The sequence below is a fragment of the Passer domesticus genome, chromosome 3, assembly GCF_036417665.1.
Source record: "Passer domesticus isolate bPasDom1 chromosome 3, bPasDom1.hap1, whole genome shotgun sequence".
Lineage (NCBI taxonomy): Eukaryota > Metazoa > Chordata > Aves > Passeriformes > Passeridae > Passer > Passer domesticus.
The window spans coordinates 50,822,563-50,838,111 of NC_087476.1; the positions used below are offsets into that span (position 1 = coordinate 50,822,563).

Below are 15,549 nucleotides of genomic sequence, written 5' to 3' on the forward strand. Positions count from 1 at the left end.
AGATAATTTTGGATATAAAGATAGTTTAAGTAATCAACCACTGCTATCAGTTTTCTCTTAAAAGAGTCATACAACATTTGGGGAATAGAATAGATAGAATGTCTTCTACTTGAGGTAGCATGCTCAAAGCCCTAAATAATGTGGATGTATGTGCTTATAATCTGAGACATGCAAAGATACTTACTACGGTGCTGCTGGGAAAAGTCACTGACTTTGGAATTTTTATTAACTGCTGCCTTACAAAATTCAAAATAATCAAGACATTGCTGGACTGCTGCATTAATCTGTGGAATAAAACACAAAGGAATAAAGTACCTGATATTTCACAATAAATTCATTCTCTCTTGTATGCAAGTACTGTCCTTTAACACAAGAGCTTAAATATCCACTTCAATTACTTGATTTTTCAGTGCTTTGGATGTATTAACCAAGAGTAGGCAAAATTTTATAGGGCTATTAAAATATATCACCATTATTATTATTATATTATCACACAACCAGTTCTATACACATAAAGACCGTCTATGAAAAAGAGTTCAGAGAACATGGAAGTGTTTTGAGAAGTCAACAGCAATCTGTGGATGCCCTATTTCATTACTGTGGAAGATTTTAAATTTCCACATGTGAAAAACTTTGTCTTCAATACACTTACTAAACTGTAGGTTTGGTTGCTGAGTGCTGTCAGTGCTATAACTGCTCTTGGTGGTGTATCATTGTCATAGCACTATAATCTAATCAAGGTATATAAAAGCTTAAAAGTTATAAGCATTGTTGTAGCAAGGAAACACAAAGCATATTGTCCTGGTTTCAGGTGGGATGGAGTTAATTGCTTCTGTTTTCTAATGATCTGAAAAGAATTATTTGATTTATTGCACCTTGGAGCTGCCAAGATTTATTCACAAGTGTATACACAATAAAAAAAACCCCAACCTTAATCAGATGTTTACACTTGCTTATAAATTAGATTAGACTAGCCTGCTTATGGACTTGCTATTATGACCTCTTTGTTGCATGGATCATGATTTAGTCTATGTCCTGTTCTATGCACACAGATAAAAAAGATCTCTTATAGCTGTCTGTGTCCTTTTCTCCATCTTAAGGTTTTATCAGTCCCATATATTTTACATTTGATTTCATTCATCATTGGTTTCTCTGGGTCTGGACTGAAGGCTCTTGAGACGGTGGTTTCATGTTCAGACTCAGCTGTTTATTATTTCTTATCAGTAAAAGAATCTCACAACCAAGAGTTTGGCAGCTTTTCAAAAGAAGGCACAAAATGGCTAACAATCTCTTGTTACAAGGTCTTTTAAGACTAAACCATCCAATTAAGAAAGGACACCTAGATTATTTTCCCTTTTAACCCAATAACTGATTCCAGGAAGCTCACAATGCAGACTTTTCTGCTCAATTACAAAATGCCACCCAAACCCACGAAGAAGGAAGAAGCATGAAAAAGAAACTCAGGATGACAGCCTGTGCCCTCCATCTTTTTTCCATCTACAACATACTAAAAATCCTAAAACCTAAATTTCTCACCAAGTGATAAACCTACACTACTGTCTATAATCTATTTCACACTTTGTGGATTCTAGTCTATCTTGAAGTCTAGGAAACTTTCTCCATGAATGAGGGTCAAAGTCAGTGCTCCCCTGGGGGTCAGCACACCCCAGAGCAGACAGAAAAATATTCCCAGTACCCTGGGTTTCCACAATTTATATGACAATATTTTATAAAATATATAGCCAAGTCCTTTTTATATGAATGGATCTCATATCTACAGTGGTCTTATAAAAAACAATGCAAATTCTACCCCAGTAAAGAGATTTGCCCATACCAAATATATGATAGGAATAACAGCTATATTACTAGATATATTTTCCCAGTTTAATTTATCTTGATGACTTTGAACCCTTTATGCTTCAGAGAACACAATGGCAATTTTTTTAGCCTCTTTTCAACAAAAATCCAAATTTAGCACAGTGTATTTACAGTATTTATCACGCACCATTTGTCATTTTTATGCTTTTTTGGAAATAATTCTAAGTATGAATGAAACATAACAAATTAATAAATTATAATACTAAGTAAACACCTGCAATAAAATATCCAAATTCCCCTTACACTGAGCTGGCCATATATGCTTCTTTGCATTTATCAATTATCCATTTAAGCAAAGAAAAATTGACAAAAAAGTTCAAAAATCCAAAAGGTTTATCTAGCTGAAGAACATGGAATAGCTACCAAAAAAAAAAAAAACCCCACACACAAAACAACAACAACAAGGAAAACAAAACAAAAAAAAAAAAAAACCCCAAAAAAACCCCAAAAAAACAACAACACAAAAATTGTACAAACCACTATGTGCAAAAAAGACTAAGCTGCAAATAAACATGCCTTGTAATTCATATAATTGTAGAATGGCCTGGACTGAAAGAGATCTTAAAGATCTAGTTCCAAACAATGTCTTGGGGGCAGGGACGCCTTACACCCTCATCCAACCTGGCCTTGAATATTTCCAAGGGAGGGGCATCCACAGCTTCTCTAGGGAATCTTTTCCCATGTCTCACCACCCTCACAGAAAAAGAAGTTCCTCCTAATATCTAATCTAAATCTACCCTCTTTCAGGTTCAAGCCATTACCCTGTGTTCTATCAATAAATTTTATTTACAGACTATTATTGCATATATAATCAATACAGTATATTAATAGAAGTACTTACCAAGGATTTATATTTCCTTTCCAGAAGCCCAAATACCACTCTTCTGCTGTAATGTGCATGCTTGAATGACAAAGAAGATGTAATGTCAACTACAAAGAAATGTTCCAGTTTTTAACTAAAAAGTATAAATTATCTCTGATTTTGTTCTAGTAGAGATCCCATATATATTACATATTCAATGTATTGAACTCCAGCTCGAGTAAGCCAGTACTATACTCAACTGAGACTTTTGTTTGCAGTACACTTATGACAAAAAAGACCCTTATATCATTAGAAAAAAAAATGTAGTAGAACATGTAGATAAAAGAATTAGGAAAAAAGTGTAGTAAAACTTGTAGTTAAAAGGGAAAACCAATAACCACACTGAAATGCTAAACTTTGTATTTCAAAATTGCCAAGTAAATCCTAAATTGTAAGTTTATATATGGTAGGCTGGAAAAAGTTCTAATGTCCACTAAAGTTAGCAATTATGTGTAGTGTGTAATACATATGTGTTCTTTCACGCTCATCACTTCTTCCAAAAAAATACTTCCATCTTTTAATGGCTGACAGTCAGTTCTTCCAAAGGGAGAAAATTCTTCCAAAGCACAGAAAATCCTCCTAAATTTCATGAAAACAAGTAACTGAACAGAAATTGAGGTGGAGAGTAATATTGAAAAGCAGTGGACATAAAAGTCTAAAAAAAATCTGCACTTCCTTAATTACAGTTCTCAGTGTAGGTTGTTATAAGACACAATAGATCTGTGATGTCAGAACCATAACTTTTCAAAATAAATATCTTACATGAACAAGTTATGTGTTGGTGGGTTGCAGGTTATTTGCTTACCGTCCACTTCTTAAACCACACTGCTTTGATATCTAGCAAGGCCAAGAAGTGCATTGGACTCAGGAAGTCTGGGGAGGCAGGATGATTAGGCTTGTGTTTTAATGACAGAAGTGACAAGGTACTCTCCACTACTTCTTCCATGTACCTTAAGACACAAGTAGGAAAAAATGGACAGGAAATAAAAAAAATCACTGAAGTCCTTCAACCAGTAATAGTCAAGAACAATCTTCCAATAAAACATTGTTCAGATAAATCATTAATACCAACAGCATTATCTTTAACTTGCTCTTGTATGGGCATTAATTCTTTGTAATACCACGAATAAAACTAATATGCATCTATATTCTCCTAAGTTATTACAACTTCTAAGTGTATTACACTTGCTACACTTACATCCAAATTATTTTTTGTTCAAAAGTACTTAGAACACTCCAAAAGCTAAGTAAGCTAAATATGACTCCTATGCAACTTCCTCATTTTACTTTTTCCACCCTCTGCTTTTATTTCCCCTGTTGTCACTGACCAGCCACTGTGCATCCTATAATCAAGCCTTTGCTAAAATTACATGCATATTATTTCATGTCAATAACTATTAAATTAAGAAATAGTTACAGGGTGTTGAAGGTAACATACTTTTCTGGATGTCGAATCCAGGAAGATGGTGCTTCTTTTTGGTACTCATTTAAAAGGCGAACCTGAGAACATAATTATTAAAATTTAAAAATAATTAATGCATAATGTTTCAGTAATGACAGAAAAGCTACAAAAAGTTCATTTATACCTTTTTAAGTAAACGATTTACATCTGAGTTAGATACATCCAGACCAACTGAAATATGAAGAGAATATTCTTCAGAAAGAAAGTACAACTCCAAGTGTCGTGCTAAAAAAAAAGAGAAACCAAACAACAAAAAAATCACTTCAGCTCCATGACACCAGTGACAAAACACTGACTTATACAGTCTTCATTATAAAATTTAACTTTTCAAAAAGTACATGACCCACAAAGTTTGAAATGTAATTAAATGTACATACCTAAACTTATATAGACTTCTTTTGTCATATTAAATGGAGAAGAAGAAAAGGTTTTTGCATAGAACCTAAGAATTTTCTCCTAAGGGTGCAAAAAGCAAGCAATGGATTAGTCATTAACTGTGTATTATAACTGCAAAATAATCAATACTTCATTTATTCTTAATTCATTTATTCTTAATATTATTCATCCAGACATCTGTGCAGATACTTTTAAGCATACTTTATAAAAATACAGTTTCTGATCACAGAAATCTCAGTTCAAAGGAAATTTTATTCAAATACTTGAACTACAGCACCAATGTAAAGCCTCACTGAGTTACAAAGCAGACCAAGGAAAATTACTTTTCCATTAAGAATCAGTAACTTGTAATTATCACTGTTTTAAAAGAAACTGTAGAACTCAGATGAAAGAGAAATATACGACAGCAGCTGGGGCAACTTTCCTATTTATTTGGTAATCACTTTAAAATTTGAAGAAGCAAAGAAGTTTAATTGACATAATAAATAACCTAAAAGCCATTTAAGCTGCTGTCATTTCTCTTCCTCATCACTGCCTGCGTCATATTACTATGTATCATTTTCTCATCATCATGGGGCATAAACGTGACTTGAACACGAAATATTAACATGACCTATTTTACAGAGCAGTTTTGTCCATTCTTTTTACATGGGTTTCTGCTAAAAGAAATTTAAATGTCTTCACTGCCATTAAAAGAAATGCAGATCACTACTCTGGAGTCTCAAAATCCTATTGAAAGCCTGTTGCAGTCCTTTAAACCAAAATGTAATGGAACTCTGTATTTCTGTTACTTAAAAAAATAGTTTATGTGATTCACACACAAATAATAAAATGTCTTAATCCCTGCTTGACACCAATGTAATAGGTATAACTTCTTACACCTCTTTGGTAGTCCTTTCTTTGGATACAAATCTGATAATTAGATACAAAACATTCCCTTACACTGACTGTTGAATCAGGATCTGCCAGAGAGATTGTCAGATGCTTACTCAGACTTGGCCAGCTCTCAGAGCTTAGGATATCAGAGGCAGGGGCCAAGCACAGCGTCTGCAAAGCTTCTTGGCGAACCTGGAGCAGTCAAAAAGATAAACAACAAAAACCTATTCACAGCAGCCTCTGAAATTTGTAATTTACAAGTCAGAGGGAGGGAGGACAGGAAGCAACACAACTTGGCTGTAGAATAGATAAGGAATAACAAATACTTATCTTCTGCTATTTTTTTATGGCTATTTAGACAAAACACTACATCATTGAGTAGGGAAAATGTGTGCATTCAAAGAAGCAATAAAACCATTTTAACTGGGTTTTCAGTACTGGATGCAAGGTTTATGTTTTATTTTCTGCCTGTAATCAAATATTTTGAAACTGGGGAATATAGCTCTCTAAAGCTCTCAGCTAGGAGAAGCAGACACAGTTATTAGACATTGTGTTATACTGCTGAATTTTCATCAGCATTCTAAGTAATTTCAAGTAACTTTTTTTTTCAATTCACAGACAAGTGTTACCTCCAGCAATTTATTTCATTTTACTGAAAGAAACTGTAAGACATTTTAATAACATTTAATAGCATCAAACTTTTTAGCTGGTTTTCTAATAGAGAAAATTGTTTGTACCGTCTCCTACCTACCATGCCTGTTTCAACAGCCAGACAAGCCCCAACAAGTCTTATCAAGGCAGCACATTCAAACTGGTATTTTTCCAAGCTTCAAAAGTGCCAGCAGCTGGTGCTGGTTGTTGGTTAGAGACACAAATTAGTACTGCCACTGACATGACAACAAACCTAACTTGGATTTATATTTTCCATTTGGCAGCAGGTTGTTGGCAAATCAAGCAGGCATCTCTCCCTCCAGACAGGGGTAACTCAAAGGGCAACAGAGAAGTTACCAAGAAGGGCAAGGGACATGTATACAGGACAAATAATGTTCAATAATTTTATTTATCATGGAACAACTTTCTTTTGAACTAAAAATGACAATCTATAGCACACAGATCTCTAAAAAATATAGATACTTGCTGCAACACTAGTTTTTGAACCAGATGGTTACAAACAATGAAATATTGCACTGCAGAGTAGCTTCTGCCCTGAAGGGAAGATAAATGAACTAATAAAGGCAAGTATCCACTCAGGTATATAGGAACTCGTATGTACATACAGGCTACTCTACAATATGCAAAAACATTCATTTGTATCAACATTCCATTTCTGTTTTTAAACTTACTTCCTTGGGCTGACTAGGGTCAAGCTTTTCTGTGAGTAGCTGCAATTGTTCTTGACTCATGAATGCATAACTCTGTAATACACATTATAAAATGATCATTAGTATATTTTATTAAACTGAACAGCAGAAGATTAAAATCATCAGTCTTTCTGATTCCTAATTTACTTTTAATAATTAGGACTTCAACGTTTATACTAATTTTACTGTAAAGTCAACATTTCAAATGTTTTCTGCTGCTTGCCCAAAGTTAAACTTATGATAATGAAATCACTATGACATATTTTGTTTGCTTTACTTCAACATTTTCTGTAGCTACAAAAAGTCCCTTACAATAATATATTCAGCAAGAAATGTAGCCTAGTACAGTCTGGAAATGCACTGCACATTATTTGGCTTCTGAAGCTATATGGCTTCTAAAATCACAAAAGTTAGATGATGTAATTATTTTATCTTTCTATACCATACTTGGATAGGTACTTTGGTGCATATGGGCATCATATTGATCTCATCTAGCATATGATGCCTAAAGTAGCTAGTATAAGCCTAGTACTTAAAACTGAAAGAAAAGCAAATAGTTTGGGTTTAAGATATAACAAAGATGGGAAAAATTAATCTTTCTCTAGGGCCATTCCACTGAAAAAAACTTAACAATTTTGCAGTATCACGTTTATTTCATAACATAGAGAGAAAACCCATTGTACTTGGTTGAAGGAGGAGTCACTGTCAGAACAGTTGTCTGTGTAATAGCCACTCCGACGTTCTTTCTTTGCTTTACTAGCCAGCTCCTTATCATGCATCCGATCTTCCTCAAACTTGTTAATCAAAGATTCTACCACAACCATCATGACATTCTTCAAGGCATGGATCATTTCTCTGTATCTTCAAAGTAAAGATGATTTTAAATATATAAGAATATAAAAATCACTATGTAAAAAACAAAAAAAGGAATCACTATATCATAAATAACTGGATATAATGTAATGCTAATATGCTAACTGGACTTGAATTCACTGAATTTACAGAAATTAATGAATACAAATCCAAACTGGGCAAGGAAACATATGTACCTTACATCTTTCAGTTAATGATGTTTTAAAATCACAACAAAACTCCTTTTGTTCCCTTCTAGAACCATTCAATGAAATACCACTATCATAATTCTATTTTGGGATGTTCTTAAGAAAGAACAACATGAGTCCACCAAAAAGGAGGATCTGTCCCTGAGAGAACAGGCCAGTTCTCATCCTTGTTACTGTTTGTTTCTTGTAGCTCAACATCCAATTTTTCTTTTGCTATAAACCCTGCGCAGATCCAGTAGAAGTGAATATCATCTTGATTCAAGATCTTGAGTACAGGTCATGCACACAAAATAATTTTCTTTCAACAAAACACATGTTTTTCTAATTTCCACAAATTGAAAAATAATATCCACAAGGATGCAATTCAAAATAAAAAATTGCTTCAGAAAAGCATCCTATCATAAAATGTTGATGTTTTATTTCAAATTATTTTTGACTTTAATGCTACAATTATTTATTTTACAGTCATCAACGATACAGATTATCATACTGTGCTTTATTATCTTCCTACATGTCAAATTAAAAATATAAGATACATATTTAGTTCATTGGAGTTTCTTTTACCAATTTTAATACACACAAAACCCTAAGGTCCTGATCCTTGAAACAAAATTATACAAACAACATAATCTAAAAAATTTTCATGCTAACATCTATTTTCCTATTTTCTTATTCTGCAACACGTAAAAATGACCAATGATGCTAAAATCCTAAATACCTCAAAAATTTCACATATTTGGTACCTATCTTTTTATGCAATTGTTCTCAACCTTAATTCCAGGGTGAGACAAAGCACAACAAATTGCAATGTAGGGTGGGAATATCTGAATTTCTTAGCACTGATTTTGGTTACATGTTCAGAACTCTTATTGGTTCAGATCTTATTTTTCCAAAACACATTCTAGCAAAGCAAAAAGAAGACTAAGACAAAGAAGAAACAGAGATGTGAATTTCAGGTATATACTCACTCTTTCGATTCACGGGCCTTCTTAGTAAGATGTTGGACAAGTGTGTCATAGCCAGATATTTCACCCTGGCTTTGAGCAGAGGTACATTTTTCTGTTTCCTCTTCAATCACAGGTCCCACAGTCTTTTTTATGTATTGTCTAAGGTATTTCACAAACTCATAGCTGTAATAAACATGCAAAATTAAAATGTTATATCTCTTTGAATTCACCATGAAACATTTTCAATATTATATCAACAACCACTATCTTCTGTCCCAGAACATCTGTTACCCTGAGGTAAGAGTTTATGACTTGCATGGAAATAAACTTCAGGAGTGTAAAATAACATATTACAGTTTGATTTTCGTCAATATGGTCAGTACCAACATATTGTAGGAAGAAACAATACCAAGAAGAAGAAACAAAGCCAATAGCTAGTTTACCAAAATGCACATTTTCACTTTGTGCTTCTTCTAAAAATAAAGATCCACTCAGACAAAAGGTAAAGGTTTTGCAGACAATAAACAAAGAGTATCAAGAAATTTCAAATTCCAAAAGAAACATTCCTCGTAACACTCTGAAGATGTCCTAGAGTATATACTGCCTGGTAATATTATTTATTCATCATACATATAAAATTAGAAAACACACAGAAGACAGTTTATAAATTAGAGCATATGAGAAGACCTATGGCCTATGAAATTCTATGTGTCATGACAATATACAGATCTCAATCAAACTAACAAAACAGCCATCTGTGATTACACAAACATATCAAATTCAAGAATTCACCACTTTGCAGTCTTATGATCAGATACCCCCAGACAATACACTTGCTAACAGAACAGAATAATCACAGAGAGATCTCAAACTAAAGACTCTCCCTGGGTCTTACAACTTTATGTTAGCTATAGAAATTGCTAGAATAGTGCTCAGAATAAATCAGCTTCCCTTTTTGGCTATATTTGTGATTTGTATAAAGGGCAAGGCAAACAGAAACATATAAAAAAGTAATCATATAGTAACAATACATGCATAATTTTATTTTCATTGATTCAAAAGTAGATGCGCAACTACTTCACATTAACTTGGATTAAAAAAAAAAAAAACCAACAAAGCACACAAAATTGTATCATGATAGATACTTCCTCACTGGATTGCCTACTTCAGGTTCCATCAGGTATGTCAGTATTTTTCTTTTCCCCTACCTTTCCATTCTTATTCTCAGTGAAAGTAACAGAAATACGTCTCAAGAACTACACAAAATATGTTTATTTTTGTTTTCATTTATGAAATTGCACACAACTCTCCACTGCATGAAAGCTTTCATGAAACTGTCTCCCCTTTGTTCTATAAGGGTAACACTTCCAGGGTATATGTTTTTGCAGTGACTCCTTCACTCTGAAATATACAGTAACCACATCGCTGTTCATACCACTACTTTGATGAGGTTCTAGTCTTCATCTTCTGCCTTATTCTTCCACCTTAGACATGTTTTGTAACAATTATGTGTTTCAGCAATGACAATGCTACTTCTTCACAGGCAGAATCAATTCAGACTGATCTGGTAGGACTTACAAAAGAATAACACTTGGGTGTTAAAATACTTCTAATATAACAGAAAACATGCTACTTATGTAATTTAAAATCCTTTTGTCTACTACTGCACAGAAGTTTTTTACTTGATTCAATTTTCCTTTTTATTAGCTTTCTGAGGATCCTGCATTTCTGTCTTTTCTACGTCAAAGTGGGAACAAAGGGTAAAGCAAGGCCTCAAAATCTTGTAAAATTACTGTGTCAAAATAAGCACGAGGCAGAAACAGTACTGCTCAAATGCTGAGCTGAACCAGAGCACTGCACAATTCAAAAGCACACACTACTAATAACAGACCTTGCACTCTGGATGGATAGGTTAAGGATAAAGTTTCTTAATGGCCTCACTTATAAACGACCATATGACCTCTCTGACTTTCCACGAAAACCAGTCTGCACCGCCATGGGTCACAAACAAGACAAGAATACCTCCAGAAATATTGCAGCACCAGATAGTAATCTTCATGTTCTGAATTTAAAGATCACTTGATTTTCCATTAAATGTAAATTATAAGTGTTCTCACGAAAAGAAGTATTTTTAGGATTGCCAATTTTCTAACATAAAAAAAAAGAGTAATGGATGTCAAGGTTTCACTGCTGCAAAAGGAAAAGCTATACAGGCATTGCTTCAACCACTTACAGACCTTATTCCCTCACCCTCGGTATTCTATTAGGTTCTCAAAAAAATTGTCAGAAATAGTGGTTTTTTTTTGTTTGAGCTTTATTGTATATATCTTCTCTAAATATTTTTTTTCTTTCAGAATTACATTCTTTCAACTCTGACATGTTTACAACCAAAATATTTTATTATCATGCTTGTCACCCAGCAACCTATTATTCAAAATTCACAAGTACAAGCAACAGTGTAATTCAATACATTGGTAACAAAAACTAAAACTGAACTAAAACACCTTTTAAAGAATCTTCAGAACATATGCAAGTGTCAAGATTTTAAAATTACAGTGAAATTTTAGATAAACCCTAGTTCTACTTCACTTTTTTACTTTTACCTAACTGCTACCACTGACAAAGGAATGCTAATATCTAGGTAAATTTAAAAGAATGTAAATAGGGCCACTTCTGAGAAAGCTGGTTCCCTATCAGTTTTTTCAGAAGTCAAATCACAGAGCTCTTTCTTCTTAAAATGTCTTCAGGTCATTTTAGCCTGATGTTGTCTTGGTTGTCATAAACCATGTACTAAAAATTTCCCATGTAGTAAAAAATAATCAAGTTATAACATCATGGAAAGGAAAGAGGAGCATGGGATCTAGAAATTTACATTGCATGTGAGGTCACACTGTCAAATCTGATTTAACAGAAGTGTGATGGGGATACATTTCTGTTTTACTTACAACATAAACTAAAAGAATTATTGGAATAGAAAGATAAGACAGTTCAGTAACATAGGCTAGAGAGAACAATCAAATATGGAAGCCAATGGCCCTCTGAAAAAGTACTCTGCTTTGAAAAACACAACTATGCTGTCTAGCAGGTGTCAAGTAGACTGACAGTCTCCAGTGACTACTTCTTCTAGCTCCTTTTCATGTGTGCACATGCATCAGAGCTTTGTAAATTCCTCTCACAAACAGCTCATGAATTACTACTACAGCAAAAATGTATCAGCAAGAGTGGATGAGGAAAAAAGCAAACCAATAAAATGGCAACGTTACTTTTATTCTTTAAATTAGCATCATCTGAGAGTTGATTAGTGACAGGAATATCTACATGTGTATAAATACACACACATTTACAAAGTAATGTAAAGTATAGACATTTCCCAAGAATCATTTCCCAGGAATAGTACGGTTTGACATACCAACTTCTTAAAAAGACTAAAAATAGCAAAAAATATTTTTACTTGTGAAAATTCTCATCCGTTTCCTCCAGATGCAAGAGAATTTCTTCTGCACATTCTACTGATGGGGCTCCAGTGATTTTTTCCTTCACACTCTGCAGCAACTGTCTAAGCATAGACTGTAATAGAGCTTCATCTTCACTGGTAAAGTGAGACATCTGCAGAAAACAAACAGAAGAATAAGAAACTCTCATAGTTTTGTTTTTCCTCAAGATGCTAAGAAAAGCACAAATCCCTTAAATTCCCACTTTTTTACTGTTACCAACAGGATTTTCATCAAAAGGCATAATCACAGACAGGAGATATTTGACAGAGTTTATCTTAAGACCAACTGAAAACACAACAATCAAATCAGTTTCACTAAAACTCCTGATATTGTAGCATAATATTCCTAAAGGAGATAGTACATTAAGAAAAGTTTGAATATTCCCCTTTGTACTTGCCCATGATAAAGGCACAAGACCACATGGTAAGCTAAAAAAAATAAAAGGAGGGAAGGTTTCACAGATATAATGACTGTATTTTGATAAGAAAACTTGATAAATAGTCTCTCACCTGCTTCTCATCCATTATTACTACCCAGTTCTGACTTTGGAATCCCTCTGCTCAGAGCTATTGCTGTGCCCATGACTGAAAGTGTTGTCAGCTTTTGCAAGGGCCAGGTGGAATTATCAGAACAGTTTAATTACCCTGTGCTAATCAACAGCAGTGACCTGACAGAGTCCTGTCAAATGAAATGGAAACTACTGGGAAAAACTGGGAGGAGAAGAAGCAGTGAGAAACTGGAAACATCTGCCAAGTCCAGAAGACAATCAGTTAAATTTTCAAGAACTGAAAAAAAAAATACATGAGCTCATTTTTAATCTTAATCAATGGCTTAAAAATCGTTATATGCCATGGAAGACTTTCAAACCTCAGTGGCAGTTTTAGCTTATATATTTATAGCCTATTTAAGGAAAAATTACTTAGAGATATTTGATTTTTCTGAATTAAAAATTAAAGACTCTCTAAGAACCTATGAATAAACAATACACACACACTTGGAAGAGACAATACAGCAAATTGCTGTTTAAGTATCAAATAGTATTATCAACCAGAGAAAAAAGAAAAAAAAATACATCAGCTGGAAGAGTTATCTTTATAGAAAGATAATAGTTAATCAAGGTAACACTCTTCTGTAGTAAGTAACACAGTTGCTGAACATTTTACTTAGATCTATCATTACTCAATATTAACTCAATCATCCTACCAGAAATTTCATTAAACTAAACTCAGAGCAAACAAACAAAACATCCTAAATCCCCTGCAATAATCTTAAATCACGGATTTGCAGCCCTCTTTTTCTTATAGAATCTCAAGACACTTAAAGTCAGTGCACTTTTAGGTCTATATAAACATCAGACAATGTTTCCCTGGGGGGGAGGGGTGAATCACCAAGTATTTTTGTATAACTAGGCATTTTTAGAAGTGCAAGGTATCCAGATACTTGCTGGCAATCAGTGCAAAGCCCTGCTCAGGTTATTCATAGAGAGAAATCATGACAATATTGCAGCTTCACCTCCAGTTTGCCTCGAAAAGTCTTACCTGACTTATGTAATCACTAAGATACATATCTTACATTTCATTTGCAAAGGTTTGCGGTTTGTTGTGCTTGTTTTTTTGGTGGCTGTTGCTTTGGGGGTTATTTCCCAGCAGGTATATCCCCCACTCAGTTTCCAGGCAACACTTAAATGGTCATTTTCTCCCTAAATTACAACTTTACCCAAAGCCCAGTTTGGGCAGTCTTTTCGAGGTCCCGCACTATCCCAGATGAAAATCCTGCCCCACATCTCAGGCAGGATTTTCAGAATTCAGAAGCGGCCTGTTGTTGCCAGCATCTATCCTCACACCAGCCTCTGCCCGGGCAGCGAGGCAATGTTAGCCACAAGCCGAGAGGAGCAGCTCCCAGACCGCGAGCAGCGCGACAATCCCTGCCCCTGCCGGCGCTTCCCCGCCCGTCCTTCGGCCGCGCACCAGGGCGGGGCGGCAGGCGGCATTCCCGGGACAGCCCGCAAAGGAGGGGAGCAGCCGGTCTGTCCCCAGGCGCCGGGAGAGGCTACGCCTGCCCAGGTGCTTCCCTCAGCTAGCGCTGACAGCGCAGGCGAGCTGTGCTCGGGCAGCCGCTCAGCTCCGCCACGCACCCCCCCGCCCGGTATCCCGGGATCCCGCATTCCCAGTGTCCGCCCGCAGCCCGCGCCGCCGCCCGGCCCGCCGGGATTCACCTTGGGCGGCCGCGGCCCTTGGCAACCGCGCCGCCGCCGAGTCTCGCCGGGCCCTGGAAACATCGCGAGAGGGCGCGTGGGCCGCCCGCGCCCCGCCCGCCCGGGATGGCGGAGTTGCCGCCGTGAGGGCTCCGCGGGGAGCCGCAGCGCCGGGAGCCGCTCCGCCGCCAGCCGGGATGCGTTTGCCGATACGGGCAACCCCAGCACAACTCAGGAACGTTCCTGGCTTCAGGCTCCTCTCTTTTCAGCCCGGGGTGGTGGCCCTCAGGTTTTCCACTGAAATCGAAGGAATGCAGTCGTGCCGTTATTCCCAATTTACATCAGCTGGGGAGCAGGTTGTCTCAGTAAATAAAATAATGAAAGGCAAGGAAATTTTCAGCCCTCTTTGGCTCTTCATTCCCTTCTGTGATGAAGGAAATATTACAAAAATATCAAATAATTTTTTTTTCTCTCCAACAATAAATGTGTAACACAAAAAACAGCAAAAGCAGTTTGATATGAAATAATTTATATTAGGTCAGCTGTAACAAACCAGAATTTGGTTACCGTAAACACTCGTAAAGGTGTTTTTCAGTGCTTGCATGCAAAGTGTTGCATAGTGCATTATTATCCTTTCCTTCTTCATTTTTCTAATGATTCTGATGTTGGGTGATGCTAATTTTCCATTATGATGTCCTTTAAATTTTCCGTGATGTGTCCTTTAAATCTTAATCCTCCATGTAATGCTAACCTTCCATGAGGACTTGTTTGTTTAACTGTAGCCCTTCAGTTAACTGAGCTCTGCTTAGTTGTGGGGATCCACTTCCACAGTAGAATTAAGCCTGTAAGCGCCTGTATTTCTATTGGAAAGGGATGATTCAGGAGCAACACAAACCCCCTTACTGCTGGTTCTCAGAAACTGGATTTTGAGCGGTTGCAACAAAGTTTCTGTGATAACTTTAGAAGTGAGCTCGTCAGTGCTTGGATGTGGCCAGTGCGCTCAGGTACCCACAAAATA

At 35.9% G+C, this 15,549-nt stretch overlaps 1 protein-coding gene across 4 annotated transcripts in view; it reads right to left on the reverse strand.

The window, feature by feature from the left end:
* The window catches only part of TBC1D32 (TBC1 domain family member 32), a 74,663-nt gene extending 59,956 nt beyond the window's left edge, over positions 1–14,707 (reverse strand). For 2 of the 4 annotated variants that reach the window (XM_064413037.1, XM_064413033.1), the window contains exons 1-12: positions 14,553–14,707; positions 12,295–12,449; positions 8,865–9,026; positions 7,519–7,696; positions 6,818–6,889; positions 5,541–5,666; positions 4,580–4,658; positions 4,327–4,427; positions 4,179–4,240; positions 3,546–3,690; positions 2,720–2,779; positions 185–284 (exon numbers count right to left, since the gene is read on the reverse strand). In XM_064413037.1, the coding sequence (XP_064269107.1) occupies positions 185–284; positions 2,720–2,779; positions 3,546–3,690; positions 4,179–4,240; positions 4,327–4,427; positions 4,580–4,658; positions 5,541–5,666; positions 6,818–6,889; positions 7,519–7,696; positions 8,865–9,026; positions 12,295–12,449; positions 14,553–14,615 (1,303 nt within the window). In that variant the 5' untranslated portion in view covers positions 14,616–14,707. Of the gene's footprint in view, positions 1–184; positions 285–2,719; positions 2,780–3,545; positions 3,691–4,178; positions 4,241–4,326; positions 4,428–4,579; positions 4,659–5,540; positions 5,667–6,817; positions 6,890–7,518; positions 7,697–8,864; positions 9,027–12,294; positions 12,450–12,846; positions 13,123–13,875; positions 14,493–14,552 lie in introns of those variants that run through there. The other 2 variants (XM_064413035.1, XM_064413034.1) reach the window with 2 other exon arrangements.
* Positions 14,708–15,549: the final 842 nt, after the last annotated feature.